General features: G+C 36.6%; 2 protein-coding genes across 2 annotated transcripts; one reads left to right on the top strand and one right to left on the bottom strand.

Moving 5' to 3' along the window:
• The first annotated feature begins 1000 nt into the window (after nt 1–1000).
• LOC112758377 (germin-like protein subfamily 1 member 7) lies at nt 1001–2080 on the top strand. The gene is made up of 2 exons (XM_025807042.3): nt 1001–1324; nt 1419–2080. Exons 1-2 carry the CDS (start codon nt 1207–1209, stop codon nt 1952–1954), a joined length of 654 nt encoding a protein of 217 aa, XP_025662827.1. The 5' UTR covers nt 1001–1206; the 3' UTR covers nt 1955–2080.
• Nucleotides 2081–2205: 125 nt separating this feature from the next.
• On the bottom strand, nt 2206–10676 carry LOC112758376 (probable UDP-N-acetylglucosamine--peptide N-acetylglucosaminyltransferase SEC). The gene is made up of 28 exons (XM_025807041.3): nt 10229–10676; nt 9923–10068; nt 9695–9793; nt 9514–9564; nt 8941–9057; nt 8755–8811; nt 7991–8110; nt 7853–7915; nt 7675–7753; nt 7015–7124; nt 6868–6921; nt 6705–6772; nt 6508–6610; nt 6088–6290; nt 5775–5871; nt 5316–5387; nt 5146–5222; nt 4902–5018; nt 4712–4796; nt 4341–4508; nt 4051–4161; nt 3847–3933; nt 3610–3737; nt 3277–3359; nt 3058–3163; nt 2810–2956; nt 2593–2713; nt 2206–2475 (listed from the first exon to the last, which is right to left on the bottom strand). Exons 1-28 carry the CDS (start codon nt 10392–10394, stop codon nt 2362–2364), a joined length of 2949 nt encoding a protein of 982 aa, XP_025662826.1. The 5' UTR covers nt 10395–10676; the 3' UTR covers nt 2206–2361.
• Between the last annotated feature and the right edge of the window lie 14993 nt (nt 10677–25669).

Here is a 25669-nt window from a genome sequence, read left to right as displayed (position 1 = left end):
ATTTCATGGTCGAAATGACTATTTATTTATAGATAGATAGATAGATAAAATTTAATTTTAATACACTATCAACATAAAATAATACCAGATTGATAAAAATAATTATTTTATATATTAATTAAGTAAATAATAATCTAAAATAATAAATATAATTATACGATTTCTAAAATATTTTATATTATCAATCAAAATCAAACTCCATATTAACTTTCGCAAGAAGGAATTAAACCCTAAGCGAGGTTACATAAATGGGATAATATTTTACTGTCAAATTAGTAGAAGCAAGCAATCAGCTCACAATATTATCAGATCGCCATTTGTTCAATTTGGGGATATACATGTATGAATCTGAAGGGGTCTCTTCTTTTCCTTATGACTGTATCCCTTTTCCCCCAACTGCTTCTCCAGGAAATTTTCATATTATTATAATATATAAAACTACAACATATTTGGTCAAGGAATAGATAAGCTTGGAAGAGCGGCAACCAAGAAATATAATATGATGTACTTAGGGCCCGTTTAAAAAGTTTTAAAAGTAATTTTTTTAACTTTTGACTTATGAAAAGTAGTAGTATTAATGACTAGTGCAATTTTCAAAATCAAATTGTGGTTTTTTAAGAAGCTATTTAGGAACTTACATAGAAGTTAAAAAAAATTACTTCTCTCGTAATACTACTACTTTTTATCATATTTTTATAAAATAAATACTTTTAGAATTAAAAATCCAAATACAAAATAACTTATTTATAAGTTACTTTTAATATAGTCATTTATTGTTTAAGCTATTTTCTTAAAAGTAATTTAATTAAGTTATTTATCCAAACTGGCCTTACTAGTTCTAAAAGCACAGTAAATTAAATTTCAGCTAACAAGTCTCAATAACTCAGACCAAGTCCTAAGACAAACAACTTGAAAACTAATTGATCACTTGTTCATTTCTTTTTGGAGCTAACGTGACAAGTTTAATATATTCTTTGAACAAGCACATACATAGTTGGTATAGAATGGTTCAGCAATTATTAGATGCAACAACGTTAATTTGCAGGCCAATTCAATGACTCCTCCCTTTAAATAGCAAGCTTCCCATTCAACAAATTCATCAAGTCTCACCACAACTAATTAAGCAATTACATACATAGCATCATTCATAAGAGATTAGCAATTACATACATAGCATCAATTTAAAGGTATATCAAGAGGCACAAAATGAAAGCAATCTACTTCCTTGTTGGTTTGTTGGCTTTGGCATCCTCTTTTGCATCAGCCTATGATCCCAGTCCACTGCAAGATTTCTGTGTGGCTCTCAATGACACCCAAAATGCTGGTATATATCATTACATACTCAAGTATCAAACTCCTTTCAATATATATGGTTAAGCATCGTTATAATTAATTCTTCTTAATTTCTTATTTTGCAGTATTTGTGAATGGAAACTTTTGCAAAGACCCTAAAGTTGTAGTAGCTGAAGATTTCTTCAAGCATGTAGATCCTGGGAATGTTGTCAACAAACTTGGCTCAAACGTGACTCCTGTCAGTGTTAACGAACTACCCGGACTTAACACACTCGGCATATCACTTGCTCGCCTGGATTTTGCACCTAAGGGTTTAATCCCTCCTCACACTCACCCTCGAGCCACAGAGATTTTGACTGTTGTTGAAGGCACTCTCTTTGTTGGATTTGTCACTTCCAATCAAAACAACACCAACCGTCTTTTTACTAAAGTGCTCAACAAGGGTGATGTGTTTGTGTTCCCAATTGGTCTCATTCATTTCCAATTCAACGTGGGTTATGGCAACGCTGTTGCTATTTCTGGTCTTAGCAGTCAGAATCCAGGTGTTATCACAATCGCAAATGCTGTTTTTGGATCCACTCCACCTATTTCTCCTGAAGTTTTGACTAAAGCTTTTCAAGTGGATCAAAAAATAATTAACTACCTTGAAAAACAGTTCTGATACGATAATAACTAATTTGATAAAGTGAATTACCATTTCATTCCATTGATATATTGTTTTGGCTCATGCAATTCATATATGATAATAAATAACAAATTTGTTGTATTTGATTCAACTTTTGGTTCATTTGAGTTTTAGTGAAAAGTTTAGTCCCCGGCCCCCTCTTTCTTTTTTTGTATATCTTGTTAATGTTCTAGTTAATTAATCAAGAGCATTGCGAAGCCAAAACACAATAAATTACTCATCCATGATTGCTAGCAAAATAGATATATTCGTGATTGCTAAAACAGAACTTCATCAGATTCATCAACATAGCAAGTATCAGATCGGTCTACTTTTTCTTGATTTTCTTATATACATTCTCGTCTAACACCTATATCTATCTATCTATCTACCTATCTATCTATCTATCTATCATAAGGATATTCAAGATCATTTTCGGTGACCTTGAAATGTTGGGGACGTTGACCAGAGCAATGTAGATTCCACATTTTAAAATATCCTCTTTCAAGATTCCTCACCTACAAAATTCAGAACAATGCATCTTATAAACTACATACTATCTAAAACTATCTGTCACAAAAAAGAATTTGATACATTTATAATTTGAGGCAAAGGAGAGGGAGTATTAAACTCACCCAGCGAGCTGTGTCAAATAGAGGGCAAGTCATGCGAACAGACTTAAGCTTATTAGTGAGAGCTTGAAGCTTTGGGCGACTCAAGGCCAGTGATACTGCCCTCTCTTCATACTCTTTCATGCTACATGGTTGGTTTCACACACAACAGTTAGTTAGTTATATAAACAGAAAGGTAACAATAACTGTCCATATCAGTAATCAAGAAAATATCTCTCACCTGGGAACAATCATCTCCTCCCCAAGTCCAGTAGCAAGACAGAGTGATCCGGCAACTCGAGTAGCCATTTTCTCCAGAGGTAGAGTGATCATAGGCAAACCCGCCCATAATATATCTGTTCCTGTTGTGTGCGCATTGCATAAAGGCCTAAAACAATGCAATAAGAGTATTAAAACAAAGGAAGCCGTAAGCAAATAACAGAAAACAATCTAGTACATCAAAGAGAGGACAAGTAGAGATGAAATTACGTGTCAAGAAATAAGTCTGCTAAAGCACTTCGCCTGATATGTTCATTCTTCATTGCAACATCTGTGAAAATAATTTGATCTGGTTGTAACCCTTGTGCAGCAGCATCTGAAAGAAGGCCAATGCCCAGCGCTCATTTTGGAGCAATAATAAAAAACATAACAGACACCACTAATCACAATATATCATCAAGAGTAATATCATTACAGAAATCCACATACATGCCCTCAGTCTCCTTTCGCCAGCTGCTGGAAATCTTAGTAGCCAAAGTGCACTATTGGGTACACGTTTAAGAATTCTGCACCTACAAGAGACAAGAGTTAATAGCATGCAAATATGCATTTTGCAGAAATAGAAAGAATGGAAGTATGGTTTCTCATAAAACACAATGGTGTTTCTTGAACAATGCACCCAGAAAAGTCAAGTGGGATAAGGCTTAGTTGTTGACAAGGTATGAAAAGAAAATAACTATATAACTAAATATGTGAGAATACTTTTTTTATTAGAAAAAAATATATAATCTAAACAGCCAATAAGCAGCATCCTGCTATTACCATGTACTAAATATCTCAGGATCCATCTTGTACAGTTGATTGAAGCATGCAAATACAAATTTATCTTCAGGCAGCCCATAGTCTGATCGTTTGTGCTGACACTTTGGATTCAATACATCCTGATTTTTCTGAACAAACAAATTTTGCAGCACAAAGAAAAGTCAACACCATGCATCTAATAAAAACCAGCAATAAAGTTGAATCAAGGCTTTTCCAATTAAGTTCATAAAAAGCAACCTGTTTATAATCATTTACAAAGTAGCAATGGGGAAGATGAACAAGTTTTTCAGAATATATATGAGCAGACCCAAGTGGTGAGACAAACTACAAGAAAAATTAGAAAGAGTTAGATGACTGATTAGCCCCTCAATAAAATAAAATAAAGCAAAAGAAGAAAAAAACAGCTCTCTCTTTTAGGTAGACCAAATTTAAGAATCTCACCTCATCTGTCACCAAATAGTCTATATATGTTGCTCCTGTTGTTCCAGGGAATCCCATATATGAAACTTGAATCGGTGCAGGTTGCATAGCAAAAATCTCATTTCTGGCACCCTGCAGATAAAAAGAATAAAGTACTGATACATAAAATGGAAGCCCTCAGAAAAACCAAGCATCAAATACATAAAATTACTGCATAAAATAAATACAGACCACAAATGTGATTTATTACAGTTGATCATGAATTTTTGTTTGCAAAATAGATAAGAGAAAAATTATTTCCAGAAAAGAACCTTTGTATATCCATTAAGGTTGACAAGGATATGTATATTATCCTGGTTAATCATTTTTGCTATATGATCAGATGACATGGCAGAAACATCCACAAAGTGCTCAGCTTCAAACTGAATGCGTTGCCTCCATTCACTACCGTCACTTGGACTCAGGGCATAACAGAACACCTGCATATATAAAGAATGGTATTTTTAACATTTTCCCATCAGAACACTGCCAACTAGCACTTGCTCAAATGCTTTTTTTTTTTTTTTCCGCAAAAAGAGTAATTTTATCACTTTAGCCAAACTGCACATAGATTGTCAATTGTAAACAAAAATTAAGTGCTTTTGGAAATTAGGGATAAGTTGGAATGAGCCATCTTACATACCTCAACATTCTTTCTGTTGTGCATACCAAAAATAGATCCCATTAGATGTGACAAGGGGTGATTACCAAAGTCGCTACTCACATACCTGCATCCATCAAGTTGCTCACAGTTAAAATATAACAAAACAAATATTCATCAAAACTGTTTGGGAGAGAAATATATGAATATTAGTCAAGAGATTGGGACATACCCAACCCGTAATCTCTCATACCCCCCCTCACATTTGATTGGGACAGGGGCAGGATGGCTAAATGGAGGCAGAGCAAAACGAGATGCAATTAAGGAGCAATGGGAAGCATATTTACGACTGCAAACATGGACAGTGAAGTACATTATAAACTGAAACAGAAAGAGGGGGGGGGGGGGGGGGGGGGAGGATGCACAATAGAACAGTTCACTTTCTATTTTGGATGTGATTTGCATAAAAATCATACCTGATTTCCAGAGCTAGCATTGGGTCAAGTGGATATGCTATTGCATGGAAGGGCTGAACACTAGGAAGAACCGATATCTGAAAAGCAAAAATAATAACAATAAAGCATGCTCAACCCAACAAAACATGGTGCACCATATGATATGTTAATGTGAATGGATAGGTCCTGACATTAATTTGCTTCATGAGGATCCCTTCAACTTCACTGAACATTTTTTCACGATCCTCCCAACTGCAGACACACTGCAACATGACAAAAGATTGCACCAATTTATGACAAATGAAATGATGAATCACAACTCTCCAAAATGTGATACTAATCACACTTGGTTCATCAAATTAGTAATGTTGAAAATTAAGATAGGGTCACAGGTAAGCTTTTGTAGCACATCATCTAATTTGTGAATTCAATCACTCATGGATGTATGCTAAAAGCAAACATAACAAGCATGATTTGATCAAACCCATCTATCTGAAAGCCACCAGTTCAATGGAAGTAAGCATTGTGCATTCACAGATAAAAGCACTACCAATCAACTCATGTTAAAGAAAATATTATCGTCTCTATCGCAAGATGCTCCACTAAGGGCATACTGGAAAAGAGTGAAAAGTATTACAACTGAAATATACCTGAAGTGTATGCAAGAGATTACAGGTTGCTTCTGGAAAGTCTGGACGAAGAATTAATGCTTGTTTGTAGCTCTTTACGGCAACCTCTACATGCCCACTGCAACAATTGAAAAAAGATTAATTTCGAGCTATGACCCCAAGCTCAAATTATTTTCAGAAAATCAATTCCTCATTGGACCTCTGACAGGTCCTGTGAGGAAAATGAAAGGTTTCAAGACAATGAAACTTTAAAAATTTAAGACATTGCTGATATGCAAAAGAGTTGTTATAATATGGGCCTCAACAACATGAAGGAAACTTGAAGTTAGCATACCTGTCCTTATAAGCTGAAGCCAAATTAGCATGGGCTTCAGCCATAGAGGGTTTGACAGCAATTGCCCGTATATAATCTTGGATAGCTTCACTTACTCTACCAACCTCCTTAAATGTATTGCCTCTATTTACAAAGGCATCAGCTGCCAGGGGGTCATTGCAGAGAACCTTATTATAGCATGATATGGCATCTGCATAATTCCCCTGAAATAATTTGTCCAAACAAGTATAAAATAGATCAGTAGAGGTACACCTTTATAAAGAATATATACAAATTTAGCATTAGCATCTCATTCTGACAGTGCCCCCGGTTTGTCACCCACGAACATAGACCAACTGTGAACTAGTTAATGAAACATATACAACATCTATGAGGGCGTCTGGATCAACTGAGGTGGAATTTCATTCCAGATTTTAGTACCTGCTGCTTATAGATTATAGCAAGGTTGTTGTAAGGAGCAGACAATCCAGTAGTCACACATAGTGTAGCCTTGTAATATGAAGCAGCAGCAGACACCATATTCCTAAACAAGAGCAATTTTGACCAGAAAAAAAAATCATTCAACCACGTACCATCATCAGTTAATACCATTATCCAAAAATACAAGGACCACATACAATTCCATGTATATATTTCCAAGATTGGTCAGTGCTTGGGGGTGGTTATCTTGCAAGGCAAGGCATTGCTTCAAGACACAATAAAGTAGATTCAGTGACATGCAAATATAATAGTGGAAAAATGAATAAAAAATAAATGTAATGGATGAAGGAAGGAGCATACATTGTAGCACTGGATTGCTTCTTCCACTCTGCCAACATCTTTCAGTGCATTGCCCTACATGTTGGATAAGAGAAAAAAACCAACGAAATATGTAAACATTTCATAGGCTATTTTCAAGCAAGACGATAACAAAACAAGAAAACCTACCAAATTATTGTAAGCCTCTGAAAATCTGGGGTCACATGCGATAGCTTGCTTATAATGTAAAATTGTATTTTCCAGTTGTCCTTGCTCATAGTATATACTTGCCAAGTTACCTATTTCCCACATGTGATACAGGGTAATGATTAGCAGTACAGCACAAGTTGAGATTTACCACATTGTGAAATGTAAACAAGTATCATATTCTTTGAAAAACTCTTCATTTGCCTCAATAAACACATTTGGAAATCCAAAGCACCCTAAAAGGTTAAATCCTTTATATGGACAGTGTTCTTAACAGAAGTAATGCCAAGGCTATCTCCCCTAATATGTGTTATGTCATTTTGTGTTGTAAAGGTTCAGAACCAACTCCACAATCTTGTGGCAGTGTGTAATGTGTAATTTATGCACTGTTTGGTGTAATTAGCTGAAGCATAATTCTCGCGTCTTTAACAATAGAAAATAATCAATGATATAAATTTAGTGTTTATACAACAAAGTCATAACTTGTTTTATTATTAACTTCATGATATATAGATCATCGCTTTCAATACTGAGGACACCATAATGAGATATTTTGAAGAGGGAAAACAAAATAGGTTATGAATTAATGTCTTATAAATAAATAAAATTAGCCTGAAACAGATATGAAACAACAGAACTCACCATAAGCTATGGCACAGTTAGGCCGTGTCTGAAGAGTATTTTGGTAACATGCAGTAGCTTGTTGAGCCATTCCTAAAGCCTGATAAAGAAAAAATGTCATGCTACCCCAAATATAATAATCATTAATCAAGGTACTAGTTCATCTAACTAACCAAGCTAAACTTGTTTACTGGCTTACTTTGTACACATGTCCCATGTTCAGGTATGCATCAGGAAAGGAAGGTTTGAGTTTCACTGCTTCCTGAAATAATTAAGAATGTAAATAAACAAAAGCATGAAATATCAGATCACTAAGGTATGCAATGTAAGACTTTACTTTGTAATACTGAAGGGCTCTGTTGAAATCACCAGACTCCATGAAAAGACCAGCAAGATTTGACCACGCAATAGCAAAAGTAGGTTGAATGCGCAATGCCTCAAAGTAACAACTGTATGCCTGCACAAAATGTTACAACAACCATCATCTGAGCCCTGGCTTGAAGACAACAACTTGACATCTGTTTCAAACTGTGAATTTGATCACAGTTCCATGGATGAATTATTTAAATCAGTAAAACCAATAATTAACAAGACACTTAGGGTACAAAATACTAAGTGGTGAAGAAACTACGCCAGGGCGGCATACAGCCATTCTTTTAATGGCTATATAAAATGCGACTTGAGGATGGTGAGAAAGATACATAAGGATGCCACACTCATTTAGCTCAAGCTGGAAACACAAATTACTATTGAAAGAAAACAATGGAAAGGTATTTGTTCTAGGAGCAAGATGTTGTACACCAAAGCCTAGTTAAGTAATATCATGGAAGAAATGTTTTCTAAGAACAACTGATTTTATAAGCAGAAAAACTAATCCAATAGGATGAAGTACTGCTCACATTGGGGAATATAATAGAGCATAATCTCAAATGGAGAAAGCTGATTGCTCAAGAAAAACTATATTAATTAGAACAGAAGGATATGGCACAGCAAAATTGAAGTCTAGAAATGTTGCAACATTTTTATAGAGTTCAAGGATCTGAATTATTTGGTGGATAGAAATGTCAAAACACAATGGTGTATCAAACATTTAGGACTTACTTCTTGCACCAACCCTCGAGCTTTCATTAGGTTTCCCAGGTTGCTATGAGCATCTACCTGTATCACCACCAAAACAAATGAATCCCCCATGAAAAGGAACATAATGGCAAATAAAATATTATAATGTGTGCCAATTGTTCAATAAAGATTAACAAGAAACAGTAATCACTATATGCTGAAGAATACCATCAAAGGATTTATAGCTAGTGCTTGTCGACAGCACCGTACTGCTTCAGCGACTCTCCCTTTATGCATGTATGCACTAGCTAGGTTTGACCATGCATCAGCAAAATTTGGATTTATCTAGAACAACAAAACCAAAACAAAGGTAAATTATCTCACCCAAGATTATATAACAACATACAATAAAGGACATTATAAAGAATAAATAACATAACAAGATTCCACCCAAAAAAATAAATAAATAATAAAGAATAAATAATTAAATAAAGAAAGAAAGAGATTAAGCGCCACAGCAGATAAGTTTCATGCAACATATATTATATCAAAGATACACCTGAAACTCTGTAAATAAGAACAGCAAACAAGTTAAGTGACTTTGTCAGCCCAAATAAGGCAAAATATGTGTCCATGGCTTTATGTGAAATTTCTTGCTGAAACATCCAAAATAAAGTACTATAAAGGAAATAACAAATGAACCAACAAATCACTGGAATGTATAATAAGTTCACAACATGATTCACACAAAAAGAATTGCTATAAAGGAACAATAATATAGGTCCAGAATTGCTTGCTGACATCAATGGCAATCAGGTAGTATTGAATGGCAATGTCAACGTTTCCTTTTTCCTGCACATAAAAAGGAAAAACCATTAACTCTAGAAAACCATCATATGTAATTCACCTACTATAAAAAACAAATACACCACAAGTTTTTTGATTCTTTTGAAGTCAGCAAAGGAGCGCAGCGGTAACTTACCTTCCATGCATTTGCCATGTTCCCATAACACTCAGCAAAATGGGAATCAATCCCAAGCGCCTCCTCATTTTTTGCAATACACATATCAAAATCACGCAACTGCAGGAAAGACGGTATCACAAACTCAGAATTTAATACAGAAGGAGTGAAGGACCAAGAATTCGGTGCCTAAGGTCTACAAAAAATCATCAATCCTCCCAGAAACAGAAACAGAGACAGAAAACAAACCTGGTAATAAATTGCACCCATAAGAAGTAAATTGTCAACATGAAGCGGATTTCTCTCATAAACAGCTTTACTATGTTCTAGCGCTTGCTTATGGTTCCCAGATTTATACATTTGGTGTGCAAGTGACAAATAGAGTTCTTCATCAACTACATAAAGTTAAAAACCACTGAGCTAAAAATAAAAGCAACAACTGCAGTTTCTAACAGCAGTAGTATAATCCAAAATCGAAACTAGTAATCTATAACATCAAACTAAGCTTTCTTTTTTTCCTGATTAATATCAGCTTGATTTCCTAAGAAGACGAACCTTTGGTAGAAGAAGCATGGCCGTGTAAGGGTAGAAGGCTTAGCGAGGAAGGCTCGACGTAATCACTGGAGAAAAACGGTCGAGAGGAGCCGGCGGAACCAGTGAGCTGCGGCGGATGGAGGTGGTTGTGGTGGCGGCCATCGCCGTGGACGGAGATCACGGCCATGGTTAAGCACAAGTGTTTCTTCTACTCCTTTCACTTCGTTCTTCGTTTTCTGCAGATTCTGTGAGAAATCTTGGGATTTCGATAAATATGGAAGGGGTTTCTATTTTAAAATCTTAGGTTGGGTGAGATCATAACCGTTAATTTTGGCGATGAAAAGATTCTTCAGCTATTTAGGTGACAGGATTCGTTTTGGTACTGACACGTAAGCTTTTTTTAAATGCTTCTTTCCTTTTTTAATGATACTCCGCCATATCTCTTTTGCCGCGTTATCTGATTTGTTTTGCTTTTCTTACCAACCGGCGCTATTATTATGCTACATCCCACTATAGACTATGACTCAATCTTAACATTTTTCTAAATAATGGATCATGTTAGTTGTATTTCTATTTTTTTTAGTAAGGTAACAAATAAATTTCTGTAATTTATTTTTGGATTGATTAATTTAAAAAAAAATATTAATAACATTTTTTATAATACATAAAATAAGATTGAATTCTGTTAGGAAGCCAATGAAAAATCTTGACAATGTATACAATAGGTAGTTATTTCACATTAAATTTCAAATTTTAAATTCTTCAATTTCAAATTTTAAATTTTTAAAAAATCCAGTTAGTTATTTCAAAAAAATAACCATCTTAAATCCTAATTTACTAAAGCATTTCACTCCAATGCTCTTCTTTTTCAACCGGCGGCCACCTCATCTTCATCAATAATCATCTCATTTCACCATCGCGGCATCGCTGCTTGGCTTCCCGCACGCCACTCACTCTTAGTAAAAATAACCATCCACTTAAGGATAAAAATAATCATCCGCATACTTAATGAATTGAACATCTAACATATTTTAATTATATATAACTAAATCCAATCCAATAAAAAATAATCATCTACATAAAAATTAAAATAATCATCCGCATACCTACTAAAATGACCATCCTAAATTGACCATTAAAATAGAAGAAGAAAATGAATAACTAGAAGAACCGCCATGATCATCCAACAATTTAATTTTTATTAAAAAAAAAAGAAACATGTATAATTTGACACATGGGTCTTATGATTTAATGTAACCATAAAACTGGAGAAACAAAAAATTGAAAAAAAGAAGCTTGAACAAATGAGGAGACATGAGTGAGAATCAAAAGTAAACAATTGAGTGTTTGATTTGATATTGTCTTCAAGCACGCGTACGTTACATCTACCATACTCACACGGTTAATTCAAACAGCAGCATCGTTGAGCTTTTGGCGGCATATGCGGGAACCGTGGCGGCGTCAGCTCTGCGGCAGCGTCAGCAGCAAGGTTACGTGAGGAGAAGGAAAGGGTTATATTCGCGGTGAGACTCCGACAGCGAGGGGGCCGGCGCGGAGGGTGGGACGTCGTTGATCGCGAAAGCGGGGATGGCGCTACTTCGGGAGGGGGACGGCGGTGCTGAGGTTTGGGTTACCTGATCGCCGGATGGTTGCCGCCGACTATGAGAATAGAGGGGAACTATGAGGTGCAGACTGGGTATAGGTAACAGATGGAGGGTGACAGCTCTGTTAGGATTTGGGTGTAGGGAGCATATGTAGTGTGAATGAATTTAACTACTAATCCTAATTTTTTAAATTTCAAAATCTGAATTTAAATAATTAATTAAAAATTTGATTTTTAATTTTTAAAATACTTTCTTTTTTTAAGCCCATTGTACACATTGTACACTAAAACTATTGGCTCCCCATACTTTCTCAACAAGATTTGAACCTCTAATATTTATTCAAGTAGACGAGTGAGCTGACTATTCAACCAATTTAAGTTGGTTAAATACCAATTCAAATTAAAAATATATATATATATATTTTGTAACTGTTTTACACGTACTTCCAATCACATAACACCACATTAGCAAAAATAACTACCTTTTATATTGACTACGTGAATAGTTATCCAAGAGAACGGTTGTGATTACACGACTATGTAAAATGTTTTACATTGTCAGTGCATCAAAATTAAACTCATTATTTCACACAGTTTTAATTTGTATTTATATTTCAATATGTATTTTATATCAATAGCTGATTTTTATATACATGTAATATGATTGAATTCGAACATATGTTAATAGTGAATATTCTACACTAAATTACATTAATTTAAAACATGTTTTCTTTTCAAATACCTTTTATTAACTTCAATAAAAGATAAATTTATAAAAGCCAACTTTTTATAGTTAACTTTTATTCTGAGACAATACCTGAAACCAACATGATTTGAGCCTAGACATGAAGTCCAAGTTACTTTGGATGAGGCTATGACCTATTCACCAGATGGGTGAAGATGTCCAACATCCTCGAGTGGATGAAGGCATATATGCAAGGAATTTCAATACTTAAATTAACAAGAGTTTAAGCAGGTTTAAATGAATTGGGATTAAGAAATACCTGAATTTAACGGGGTATTTATAAAGGAAAATGAAGACTTGGCCATCACTCTAAAGCTTCCTCACTAGCAGTAGTGGGTAGTTTCTTCCTTAGTATTAAGGAAATTATCTCGTGTTAGGGTGGTGGTTGAGGTAGTGGATGACTAGGACTGTCTTGCCATGTAAGTTGGGTCGGACGTAAGTCTTAATATCGTGTTTCGAGTTGGTTGGATATTTTAATCCATGTAGTTTTGGACTAGACTTCTTTGAATTTGGACAGTTTTGAGACCCATTAAGAACGTACCAACCCTTTTGGGCCATGATCTGGTTATTGGGCCATTACTTGAACCGTTCCCCTACTCGTGGTCGAGTTTAGAGAACTTGGGCACCGAACAAAGGAGTTTGTCGAGCTGAAACCTTCTTCCTTTCTGGGAGAATCATATGGTGATATTTGTTGAAGAGGTCGGTATCTCGACATGGTTCAATAGAATGAATTTGGTTAGCTCGACGTGATTGGGGAGATGTAATCGTACAAATCGACATGACTTTATTGAGTTGTTATTTCTTTCTTTTCATAATTGTTTGTTCACCTTTTCTGTCTTTTTGGTAACCATGTACAATATTTAAAACTTGGTGTAGCTATTTTTTCCTCTAGTAATAGCTATATATGTGTGGTTGCTCTTCTTTTTTTACTTTCTTTTGCGTAAACTCTTTTTCTTCTTTAGAAACTCTTCTTTTTCTTTGAGTTCACTTTAATCCTTTCTACCTCTAAGAGTTTGCCTTTCTTGGATATTTTGGTGCTTCCATGATTCATAACTACTTCTTTCTTCCTTTTTTTATTCTTTTAAGGTTGGTGCCCTTCCCTTCTTCTTTTCATTTTCGTACAATTATTCTATCTCATGTGTCATTTTATGGCTTTCTTTGCATGTTGTGATTATGACACTTATGTTTGATTATGAATTCTTTGTTGCCATTACAATCTTGAATTGTTGGAGTTTTGGTTCTGTCAATTTTATTGTAATATTGTAATGCTTGATAATAATTATATGGTATTTTTTCTGTTGGTGGCTTGTTGAATTTGCCTTTGTGCATTTTGGCCCTAAGCGTCTCGTGTCCCCTTTGTGGTGGCAATGCCGTGGATGGGATAGTGGTGATCTCACAAATTGTGATTGTTTATAATGCCTTCTTGGTGGCACTGCCATGATTTAATTGTGGCTAAGATGAATGTTGTGGGTGTGTATTTGAAAACATGTTTCTGACTTCTGTTTTCTCAATTTCTATTGTGTTGAGTTTTAATCGTTTCTTCTTTTGTAGGTTTTCTGATCAATATGTCTCATTCCTGAGGGGTTGGATTGAGTATATAGTATTGTTTAGTCATTGTTTCTGTAATGGATAAAGAGACTTTAGAGAGGTTCCAGCTTGCTTATCCGATCTGTAGGGATAGGGAAGAGAAAGAGAATTATGTCTTAGTCACTTCTAATCCTGAAGAGAGAATTTATTCCACCCGCCTTAGTAAAAAAGATCCACATTTCCTTTTCATATATGAATGTCTTTTCCTCCGAATCGGCATGAAGTTTTCTTTTACCGACTTCAAACAAGATGTTTTGTTAACTTGCCAAGATGCTCCCACCCAACTCCATCCGAACTCTTGGGTTTTATGAAAATTTACCAGTTGGTTAGTCGTACATTAGATCTTCCTCTTTCTCTTAGGGTTTTCTTCTATTTCTTTTATTTGACCAAGCCTTTTAATTTTAAGAAACAACAGTGGGCTTCCTTTTGAGCTATTCAGGGTAGGAAAGTGTTTTCTATTTTTGAAGAGCTTTTTCACGACTTTAAAAACTATTACTTTAAGATTCAACCTCAAGAAGGATTTCGACATTTTTATGTTAACGAGAAGTCCCAATACATGTTCTGTTTGTATCGGGAGGAAAAGTTAACGATTATCAAATATGACTTTGAAGATCTTGACAAAGAGGAGTAGATGATTGTGACTTTTTTTTAAAAGTGTTAAGTCGAACTCCGAATCTCAATAACAAAAAATTCCTTATAGCCAAGTTGAGTTATGTTTGGATTGAGTTAGGTGGCAAATAGTATTCTTCCATATATATGATGACTTTACTAAATTTTTCTTTTTTACAAAGAGAATGGTTAACAATTCTAACATATATAAAACATTAAAAGCCGCTAAAAACAATATCGTTGCTCGTCAGCTAAACATGTAGAGGTAGAGAAGTCGAGCATCGGCCTGTCCTTGGGAACCAGTTTATGTCCGACACCTTTTTAAGGGACAACCCTTCCTTCTGCTCAGTCTCTGGGGCCGACATCTCCTCAACTCCCTCCTGTTCCCAAGTTCTCTGAGCCCTCCGAATACTTGGAACCTGGAGCTTCTCGAAAACATAAGAACCCTTCTAATAAATACGGAAGCGTCTTTAATGCTGGGTTTGATGCTATAGGATTCAATGGGGAGTATATTATGCCGAGAAGCCCCATATCTTTGGACAATGCCAACATGGAAAAGAACTTAGAGATAAAGATGTTGGTTAAGGGGGCATCAGAACTGTTGGAGTCTGCACGGCCATCAACAAAAACTTTACCAAACTCCCTCTGGTGCTCTTCAAATCAAAGTGGAGGAACTTCGTGCCAAGATTTCGAATTTGAAAAAGAAAAATCAAAATGGGAGGTAAAAAGGAATACAATGAAGTCAGAGGCTACTCGACTTAAAGAGATGGTCAAGCAGGCTAACGCAGATTGCGAGAAGGTGTTGGCAGCTAAAGAGAAGGCTAAAGAGAGCCACACCCAAGTTTTTGGTGAAAAAGTTGAGTTGGAGGAACAGCTCAAAAAAATGAAGCAAAATTATAAAGATTTGGAATATGCTTCCATGAAGGGCTTAGATGACTTAGTGGAAAATTTGAAAGCCCATTTTTAAGTCTTGGTTCCCGAGGTTGTTACTCAATCATTAATCCTAATATGGTCGTGATTGATGGCCAAATTGTTCTCATTCTCAAAAATCCCGAGTTGGATGTTCCTAAGGCTTCTTTTTCTGCTTCTACCTCCACTGATAATGACTCCAAGTCTACTGAGGATAAGGCTTCCCCTGAATCTTAATTTCCTTTCTTTATATATGTAAATTTGTCAGCCCGAAATATGGATCCTGGAATAATTTATGTAATATTTTGGTTTCTCTTTAGTCCTTTTTGGGCTTTTAGTTTCATTTTATTTTTACAAATCCTTCTGAGTTTTACTTTTATAAGTTATTTTGATTTCTCGCATAACTTTTATAAGCACTGGAGTTATTGTGAGAATTGATTTTAGTTGTTCAACAACTCGTTCTTTTTCGAGTTACTTTTACGACTTTGCATTCAATTTTCTTGTATAACTAGTATGCCTTCGGTTCGGGCCTCGTCGGTTTATCGTACCAACCATGTGTGGTTGGTCATGATTTTTGCAGTTTATCGAGCATGAGTTAGTGTTTAAGTTGGGAGGGAATAGCAAATGCTGAGACAATAATTTGAATAATATTGCTTTTATTGATTAAGCGAATTACAAATGTTCTTACTAGTTGCTACTAAGAGTTTTTTAATTACTTACTCCTGGCCCTATGATAAACCCCATTTGCAAGGTTTATCTTGGGTTGAATTTAGAGCATTTTGTTAACCTTTCCTTATATTTATTCAATGAAATAGCATGGTTTTGTGATTCTCCTACATTTAGTGCTTAAAGGTGAAAACATGCTTTTAGGCCTTAAATTAGTTAATTTTAATTCACCTTTGATTCCACTAGATGCCTTGATTTATTTGTTAAGTGATTTCAGGTTGAAAAGGCTAGGAATGGATCAAAGGAGTGAAGAGAAAAGCATGCAAAGTGGAGAACACATGAAAAAGCCAAAGATTTGGATATCTTCATCCACGCGCACGCGTACTGTACGTGCACGCGTGAATCGCGAAAACCTCAAGGGATGCGCACGCGTGCTGTGCACGTACACGTCGGTGGCCACACGTGATTTTTAAATAGAAAATGTGCCCAGCGATTTCTGAGAGCTGTGGGGCCCAATCCAAACCAACTTTGGTGCCAAAATGCATAAAAGGACCAAGAATTGAAGGGGAATGCATCATTCACACACCTTTGGCTCATTTTTACACATTAGGATTAGGATTAGTTAGTTTTAGAGAGAGAAGCTCTCCCTTCTCTCTAGAATTAGGATTAGGTTTAGGTTTAGTTCAATAATCTTAGATCTAGGATTTAATTCATGCTCTCTTCTACTTCTGCTTCTCAATTCTTTGTTGTTGCAATCATCACTCTTCTATTCTTTTGTTGTAATATCTTTTACTTTGTTTCCATATTTTATTGTAGATCTACTCTTGTTTCTTCTATTCTCTTTCAATTCAAGTTGAGGTAATTCATAATACTTGTGTTCCTTTTGATTGTTGTTATTGATTTCTTACATTCAATTGTTAGACTTTATTCTTGTTGATTGATTTACTATGCTTTATTCTTTTGCCTTCCAAGTATTTGATGAAATGTTTGGTTGGATTTTAGTGTAGATTTTGTCCCTCTTGGCCTAGGTGGAGTAATTAGTGATGCTTGAGTTATCTAATTCCTTTGTTGATAATTAGAAGTTGCTAATTGATTTGGATACCACTAAAGGAAATCTTTCCCTTGGGAGTTGGCTAGGACTTGTGGAATCAAGTTGATTCATCCACTTGACTTTTCTCCATACTTAGAGGTTAACTAAGTGGTAGCAATAGACAATTGTGGTCACAATCGAGGAGGATAACTAGGATAGGACTTCTAATTCTCATTCTTTGTCAAGAGCTTTCATAGTTGTTAGTTTACTTTCATTGCATTTTATATTTCTTGTCTAAAATCTCAAAAACCTCAAACATACCTCATAACCAATAACAAGACACTTTATCGCAATTCCTAGGGAGAACGACCCGAGGTTCCAATACTTCGGTTTATAAATTTAGGGGTTTATTTTAGTGACAAACAATCTTTTGTATGAAAGGATTCTTTGTTGGTTTAGAAAATATACTTGCAACGAGAATTCATTTTTGAATTCTAAACCATCAATAATCCCATTCATCACCCTACTATGATGTCTTGTTAAAATCATATTCAATAAAATCCATTGAGAAAAAATCATGAAGTAAAAAAAAAGAGTACATCAGGAAGTAAAATTTGCTTTCAAGCTATAATATCTCTTCAAGTTGTAAGCACTCCCTGATCTTGGTAAATCATTTCCTATCAAGTCGGCCACTTTGTAGTATCCATTTCCCAAGACATCCACAATCTTGTAAGGTCCCTTTCAATTAGCTGCCAACTTCCCTTCTCCCGACTTTGGTCCTCCTATGCCATTTATGATCAGGACAAGGTCGTTATTGGCGAAGCTCCTTATCATAACTTTCTTGTTGTACCTTGTGGACATGCTTTGCTTGAGTGCTTCTTCGTGTATTCGAGCTTGTTCTTGTACTTTAGGTAAGAGATCGAGTTTTTCTTTTTGAGCTTGAATGTTTCTGACTTCATTTAGAATTTAACTCTTGGACTTTCTTCATTTATTTCAATTGGGATTATGGCTTCTATACCATAGGCAAGTTGGAATAGAGATTCTCCTGTAGTTGATTCTGGTGTTGTCTGATATGTCCATAGTACTTATGGGAGTTCTTTTGCCCATCTCCCTTTTTCTTTTTCTAACCTCTTTTTAAGTCTGGACAGTATGACCTTGTTTGCAAATTTTGCTTGTCCATTAGCTTAAGGATGTTCTATTGTCAATAACGATTGAGAATGAGACTCCAAATATTGTTACGATGTTCTTGTACAAGAACTTCCAACTTCATTGAGTTGTGATAGATGCTAATAGTTCTGTTTCGATCCATTTACTGAAGTAATCAACTCCCACTATAAGATACTTTACTTGACCTGGTGCTTATGGAAACGACCCGAGCAAATCAAGTCCCCATTTCACAAAGGGCCAATGTGAAGTGATGCTTATGAGTTCGTTTGGAGGTGCCACATGAAAGTTTCCACGTAACTGACAGAGCGAACACTTTTTTTATAAACTCAGTAGCATCTTTCTACAGGGTCGGCTAATAAAATCCAGCTCGCAACACCTTTTTTGCTAGTGATCTATCCCCTAGATGATTTTCGCAGATGCCACTGTGGACTTCATCTAAAGCCTTTTCTGTTTTGTAAATCGAGACGCATTTCAGTAATGGTGCGGATACCCCTCTTTTATAAAGGATATTCTGGACTAAGGTATAATTTTGTATGTCCCTGACCAACTTTCTTGCTTCCTTTTCTTCTTGTGGGAGAATATCAAATCTAAGATACTCTACTATCAATTTCATCCATGCTAGATTCATATTGGCAATTCTTAGTACATCCGAGCTCTGGACTTCTCTTGCTACGGATGGATCGCAATATTTCTTGAATCAAGCTTTTATTGTTGCTTCCTAGTTTTGTATTGGCTATCTTAGATAAGGCATCAGCTCGGTTATTCATTTTTTGGGTTATATGTCTAACTTTTGCCTCTTGGAATTCAGCCATTTGTGCCAATGTCTTTTCCAAGTACATGTTCGTGTTTGGATCTTTGGCTTGATAAACACCATTTACTTGGGAAGTTATTAATTAAGAAGCATTGAATACTATGACTTTTGATTCTCTGACCTCTTTGGTCATTCAAAGTCTCACGAGAATAGCCTCATATTCAGCTTGATTATTAGAGGTTGGAAAGTTGAATTTGAGGGATATCTCTAACCGAGTTCCTTCGTCACTTTCTAGGATAACTCCTGCCCCACTGCCAATTTTATTTAATGAATTGTCCACATACAAATTTCATATAGTTGGATAGCCAGCCTGATCTCCTACATACTCAGCAATGAAGTTAGCTAGATACTGGGACTTGATTGTCATTCAAGCTTCATACTTCAAGTCAAACTTGGATAGTTCAACAACGCATTGCAATATTTGCCCTACGATGTTTGTCTTCTATAGTATGTACTTCATGGGTTAACTTATTTGGACTTTAATAGTGTGATCTTGAAAATAGGGTTGCAGCCTTCTAAAGGCCGAGACTAGGGCATAAGCAAACTTCTCAATTCTTTGATAATTTAGTTTGGCCCCTTGCAATATCTTGCTCCTGAAGTAGACAAAATTTTTACCTATTTTATCTTCTCGTATCAATGCAGAAGCTATTACTTTGTTAGACACAGCCAAATACAAGACGAGTTCTTTATCCATTTCAGGTCGAGTAAGGACAGGGGGCTATAAGAGAAACTCCTTGAATTGTTGAAAGGCTTGTTCACACTCCTGTGTCTAAGCGAAATTGTCTTCTTTTCAGAGGATTGCAAAAAGCGGCAATGACTTTAAGGCTGGCCTGGCTAGAAACCTTAAAAGAGATGCACGTCTTCCATTCAATTGATGAAAATTTTTCAAGTAGGTCAGGCTTTACAGATCCATAACTTCCTTGCATTTATTGGGATTAGCTTCAATTCCTCTTTGGGTGAGCATGAATCCAAAGAATCTCCTGCTTCCACTGTAAAAGTGTGTTGGCGGGATTAAGCCCCATCCCATATTGCCTTATGGTGTTGAAATCTATGGAGAGGTCAGTTAATAACATAACTTCCCTATTCGTCTTTACTAACACCTTTTTCATAAACCATTAGTAAGTTACTCTCGCATTCTTTAACCCAAAAGTCATTACCACATAGCAATAATTTGCCTTTGGGGTGATGAATGACGTCTTCCTTTGTTCGGGCTTATACATAGGGATTTGGTTGTATTCGAGTAAGCATCCATGAAAGATAGGAATTTATATCCTGAAGATAAATCCACTAGGGCATTGATGTTAGGTAGTGGGTATGGATCCTTAGAACAAGCTTTGTTGAGGTCAGTGTAGTCTACATGCATCCTCCACTTACCATTTTGTATCTTTATGAGAACCACATTTGCCAGCCAGAGAGGGTACTTAACTTCCTTGATAAACCCTGCTTCTAAAAGTCTCTAAATTTGTTCTTCCACATGTGTTCTCTCAGAACTAACCTTTCGTCGCCGTTGTTGTACAAGTCGTGATCCTGGATAAATAGCTAGCTTATGGCACATGAGGTCGGGGTGTATGTAAGGCATGTCAAAAGCTTTCCATGCGAAGAGGTCAACGTCTTGTTTTAGTAGGTTTACTAGCTTTGATGTTAACTATTGTTCTATATTGGCGCCTATGTTGGTTATTTTTCTGACCTCGTCACCTATCTGTACTTCCTCCATTCTCACTTCTGGCTAGCACCTCATATCCTCCTGACCTCGGGCATACTCTCATTGTAGCACCTTCGCCCTAACTTCTGGGGACAAAAACGATACATAGAATTAAATTTTAAAAAATAATTAAATAACTATGTACCGTAAAAAATTGATATTATTAAAGGATAAAATTAAAATTTATTTCTATGTATCATTTTTGTCCTCAACGTATTCGTCCTATTTGAGTCCCTAACTATTCATGCCCCGAGTCGAGCTGTAGGACTTGGGCTGATCGAAAACAAGTTGACCGACCTCTTCAGGTCAAGATTACCCGACCTCCTCTCAAAGAGTTCGGCCAAAACGCTACAAGGAGCCCAAGCAGGCCCAAATAAAGGAACATAGCCTAATCTAAAGGCAACTAAAGCTTAGAAAGATAAGGGCGGTTCCCCTCAAAGATAAGATGACCTCACTCAGAAAGATAAGATAAGATAACTATCTTATCTCCAGAAAGGTCACTCCACACCATTATAAATACACTGGAGCACCCAAGTATAACTCATACTCTGATTCTACAAAATACTTGCTTAAAACCCATGCTAACTTAAGCATCGGAGTCTCTTGCAGGTACCACCACCCTCCGGTGACAAAGGATCAGCTACATCAGCACCACCACCGCCTCCAACAGGTCGGACGTATCAGCTCCGGCCGCCACTGCAGATCTCATCCGAGATCGACCTAACAGTTTCAGGTAACCCTTGGAACATTGGCACCGTTGCCGGGGAACCTGGAAGTCATCCCATCACCATGACAGACAACCTTGACAACGACCACGACTCCGAATTGGAGGAGAGAACTCCACATAAGAACACGAACACCACACCAAAGGATATGCCTCAACCAAACAAAGACAAGTATTCGCCGAACACAGAAATCAAGGAGGCCCTACAAGCTCAACAAGATCGCCTCAAATTGCTCAAAAAAGAGGCCGAACATCAACGGGAAGCCGAAAGAAACCTCCAGAGAGAAACTAGGTGACGCCGAGAGTTGGAGGCCTTCTTCTTAGCCATCCCAGGCTTTGTCAACACAAAAAGATAAAGAAAGTAAGTTTGAGAAGGTCGGACATCTAGTTCCTGGCATAACAATTGAAAGATCTTTATGAAACCCCACGAGTTCGGATGGAGTTGGGACGGGGCTACATTATAGGACCACAACAAGTCGGTCTCAAAGGAAGTAAAAGGGATGGTGATGTTCATTTGGTTGAAAAAGTAATCATAAGCGTAAAAGAATGGACGTTCCCCTGGAGTCAGAGAAGGAAAACAAACTCTCTCATCTGGATCAGGCGCTACCACTTCATAATTCTTCTCCTGATCTCTATTACTACAAAGTCGGTGATGCCTCCTAAGTTGCATGAAATATTCAGAATTCACAACAGAAACACACATTAAAACAAGGGAGTCCAGCCAGTCAGACATGCCCTCAGGGACTTTGGAAGACATTTCGACAATATTTTTGTGAGAAGATATAGGCCAACTAGTCCTACAGTGAGAAAAAGGAAAAACAGGTTACTAATCAAACAGCTCGGACAAAACAGAAAACATCTCGGAAAAATACGAAGATAACTCGGACTAAAGCATACAAATATTAGAAGTCAGATACAGCAGCGAAAGGAAACTCCAGGACTTACACCAAGGTCCAGGGGCATCCTTTGGAGGCAGTAACAGAGTAAGGATTCCAAAAAAATCTACAAGTCTACGCCCCGACATCTCTCGAACCAGAAAAACAACCATCTTTTGACAGCAAAGAAAGTCACAATTCACAAACAAGACATCAAAAAGTCACGACCTTTTCACAATTTATCAGCAAAGGGATTTCGTCACATCTAAAGGAAATCATCCATGTCATACACAACAGCAAACCATCGACATCAAGTATACTACGCAGAAATCATCAAAAGATGCAACCTTTTTTACAGTCCATTACTCCAAACCTCAAACAGAAAAGATCTACGCATTCAAAGTAAAAGGGGGGCAGAAAAAAGGTAAACCAAAGCAACCCTAAAACAGCACAGCAAATGATCAGACACAGCAAAAGCAGAAAGATTCAAACTTTTTACAAGCAAGATCAAAACTTTCTCAAAATCAAACATGAAAAGAACGACGGGGAAATTAAAAAAGAAAAAAGAGAGGAAGAAGACCAACCTGCAGTAGGAAGGAGATGATAAACGCTTAAGACTGAAGCAATGACGAAGCCACGCCAAACAATCACCTTTCGAAACAAAAGAACGAAGCGCCAGCGGTCAAAGAAGAGAAGTGAAAAGAGAGAATTGAAGCAAAGCTTTGAAATTCAAATGAAGATATGAAGAGGGAAGTAAAAGGAAACGGCAAAGAGTTAAATGAGTATTCAAACCTTCACACGTTCCCAAGGAAAACGCAAAACGTGCGTTCCAATTAAAAAGTAGTGAGAAAAAAATGCTCCGCATTCAAGCTACTGAATGGAAGTTCTACGACGAGATCGACAATGCTCGAGCTCAACTTTCAGGGGTCAAAGTCTAGCAAAAACACGACCTCAAAAAGAAAAGATCGAACTCAAGCAGGGGCACTGTTCATGCCCTAGGTCGAGCTATAGGACCCGGGCTGATCGAAAACAAGTCGACCGACCTCTTCAGGTCAGGATTACCCGACCTCCTCTTAAGGAGTTTGGCTAGAACACTACAAGGAGCCCAAGCAGGCCCAAATAAAGGAACATAGCCCAATCTAAAGGCAACTAAAGCTTAGAAAGATAAGGGCGGTTCCCCTCAAAGATAAGATGACCTCACTCAGAAAGATAAGATAAGATAACTATCTTATCTCCAGAAAGGTCACTCCACACCATTATAAATACACTGGAGCACCCAGGTATAACTCATACTCTGATTCTACAAAATACCTGCTTAAAACCCATGCTAACTTAAGCATCGGAGTCTCTTTCAGGTATCACCACCCTCCGGTGACAAAGGATCAGCTACATCAGCACCACCACCGCCTCCAACAGGTCGGACGTATCAGTTCCGGCCGCCACCGCAGATCTCATCCGAGATCGACCTAACAGTTTCAAGTAACCTTCGGAACACTAACGTTTTAAAATCGTCTCAATTTTGTCCCACCGTCAATTCTGTTAACAGATTCCTAACGGCAGGATAATATTGACTCAATTTTGAAATGTTAGGGACTTAAATATGACGATTTAAACGTTATGAACAACTTTTAAGATTTAACCAAAATATTGAGGACAAAAACGATACTTTACTTTTTTTCTGACCTTGTCACCTATCTGTACTTCCTCCATTCTCCCTTCTGGCTGGCACCTCATATCCTCCCGACCTCGGGCACCTCGGGCATACTCTCATTGTAGCGCCTTCGCCCTAACTTCTTGTCTCTTTTTATGTTAGCTATCCCCTCCTGAGTTGGAAACTTCATACAAAAGTGGGAAGTATATATTATTGCTATAAGTCGATTGAAAGTGATCCGACCTATCAAGGCCTTATATGCAGATGAAGTGTCTACTACAATCTAATCAATACTCATAGTGCGTGTTTTGAGACCCTTGCCAAAGGTAATATAAAGAATTATATAACCAAGAGGTTGGATGGAAGTTTCTCCTAATCCAAAAAGAGTGTCCAGATATGCCTTCAAATCCTTTTCTTCTAAACCAAGTTTGTTGAAAGCCAATTTGAATAAGATGTTAGCGGAGCTCCCCTAGTCCACCAATATCCTATGGAGGTTAGCATTGGCCAAAATCATGGTTATCACTACTAGATTTCCATGACCAGGGATTACGCCTTTAGCATCTTCTTTTATGAAGGTGATTGTTGACAAGTTGGACATCCTCTCATTTCCACTGCTTGGTAGACTTCCTTTCAATGTCTCTTACGAGAGGACTTAGTTACCTCCTCCTGCAAATCCTCCAGCAATAACATGGACATGCCTCGTAGGGTTCTTATTAGGTGTTCTACTCTGTCTTTATCATCTTTTTTTTTCTTCTTACTGGTTTTAACCTCCCAGCAAAAAATTTATGCAATCTCTCCTCTCTGACCAATTTTTTTATTAAATTTTTCAAATCGTAATAATTGTTGGTAGTGCAACCATAGATTCAGTGATACTCACAGTATTCTAATCGATTTTCTCTTTTTTTGCTTCAAATTGGTTTTGGGGGTGGTATTTTTTCCAAGTAGCATATTTCCATGTAGATGTGATGAGCACTAGATACTAGTTTAGAATTTCACAAGTTAAAACACAAGATTCGTCATAGATATAGTCCTAAACCAGCAACCAACACTATCAAAGTTTAGTAGAATATCACAAGTTCCAAAACAATTAACTGGGAGTTTTAATCCCGGGTCATTCTCCCTTGGACTTGCAATAGAGTACACATCATTTGATATGAGTTCGGGGGTTTCAAGTGCAATTATGAAGTTTAAAGAGACTAGGAACTAAGGACTAAACAACAATTAAATTGCAAGAAACTAGAATCAATAAGCAAGTAAATCATAAACTAAGCAAGCATGAATAAAGAGCAACAATAAAACTAACAACTATGCTAAAAGACAACTAAATCAAACTATAGATGATTAAAGAATTGAGCTTGTAAAGAAGTGAAATTCAAATGCTAA

The sequence above is a fragment of the Arachis hypogaea genome, chromosome 16, assembly GCF_003086295.3.
Source record: "Arachis hypogaea cultivar Tifrunner chromosome 16, arahy.Tifrunner.gnm2.J5K5, whole genome shotgun sequence".
In the NCBI taxonomy this organism is placed as follows: Eukaryota; Viridiplantae; Streptophyta; class Magnoliopsida; order Fabales; family Fabaceae; genus Arachis; species Arachis hypogaea.
This window is presented reverse-complemented; position numbering and strand designations above follow the sequence as displayed.

Excerpts from the sequence above, each read along its gene's own strand:
- LOC112758377 (XM_025807042.3), top strand. The coding sequence starts at position 1,207 with ATGAAAGCAATCTACTTCCTTGTTGGTTTGTTGGCTTTGGCATCCTCT. Across the intron at positions 1,325-1,418 it reads CAATGACACCCAAAATGCTG|TATTTGTGAATGGAAACTTT; the intron begins GTATATATCATT and ends CTTATTTTGCAG.
- LOC112758376 (XM_025807041.3), bottom strand. The coding sequence starts at position 10,394 with ATGGCCGTGATCTCCGTCCACGGCGATGGCCGCCACCACAACCACCTC. Across the intron at positions 9,565-9,694 it reads ACATGGCAAATGCATGGAAG|GAAAAAGGAAACGTTGACAT; the intron begins GTAAGTTACCGC and ends TTTTATGTGCAG. Across the intron at positions 5,872-6,087 it reads GCTTCAGCTTATAAGGACAG|TGGGCATGTAGAGGTTGCCG; the intron begins GTATGCTAACTT and ends CAATTGTTGCAG.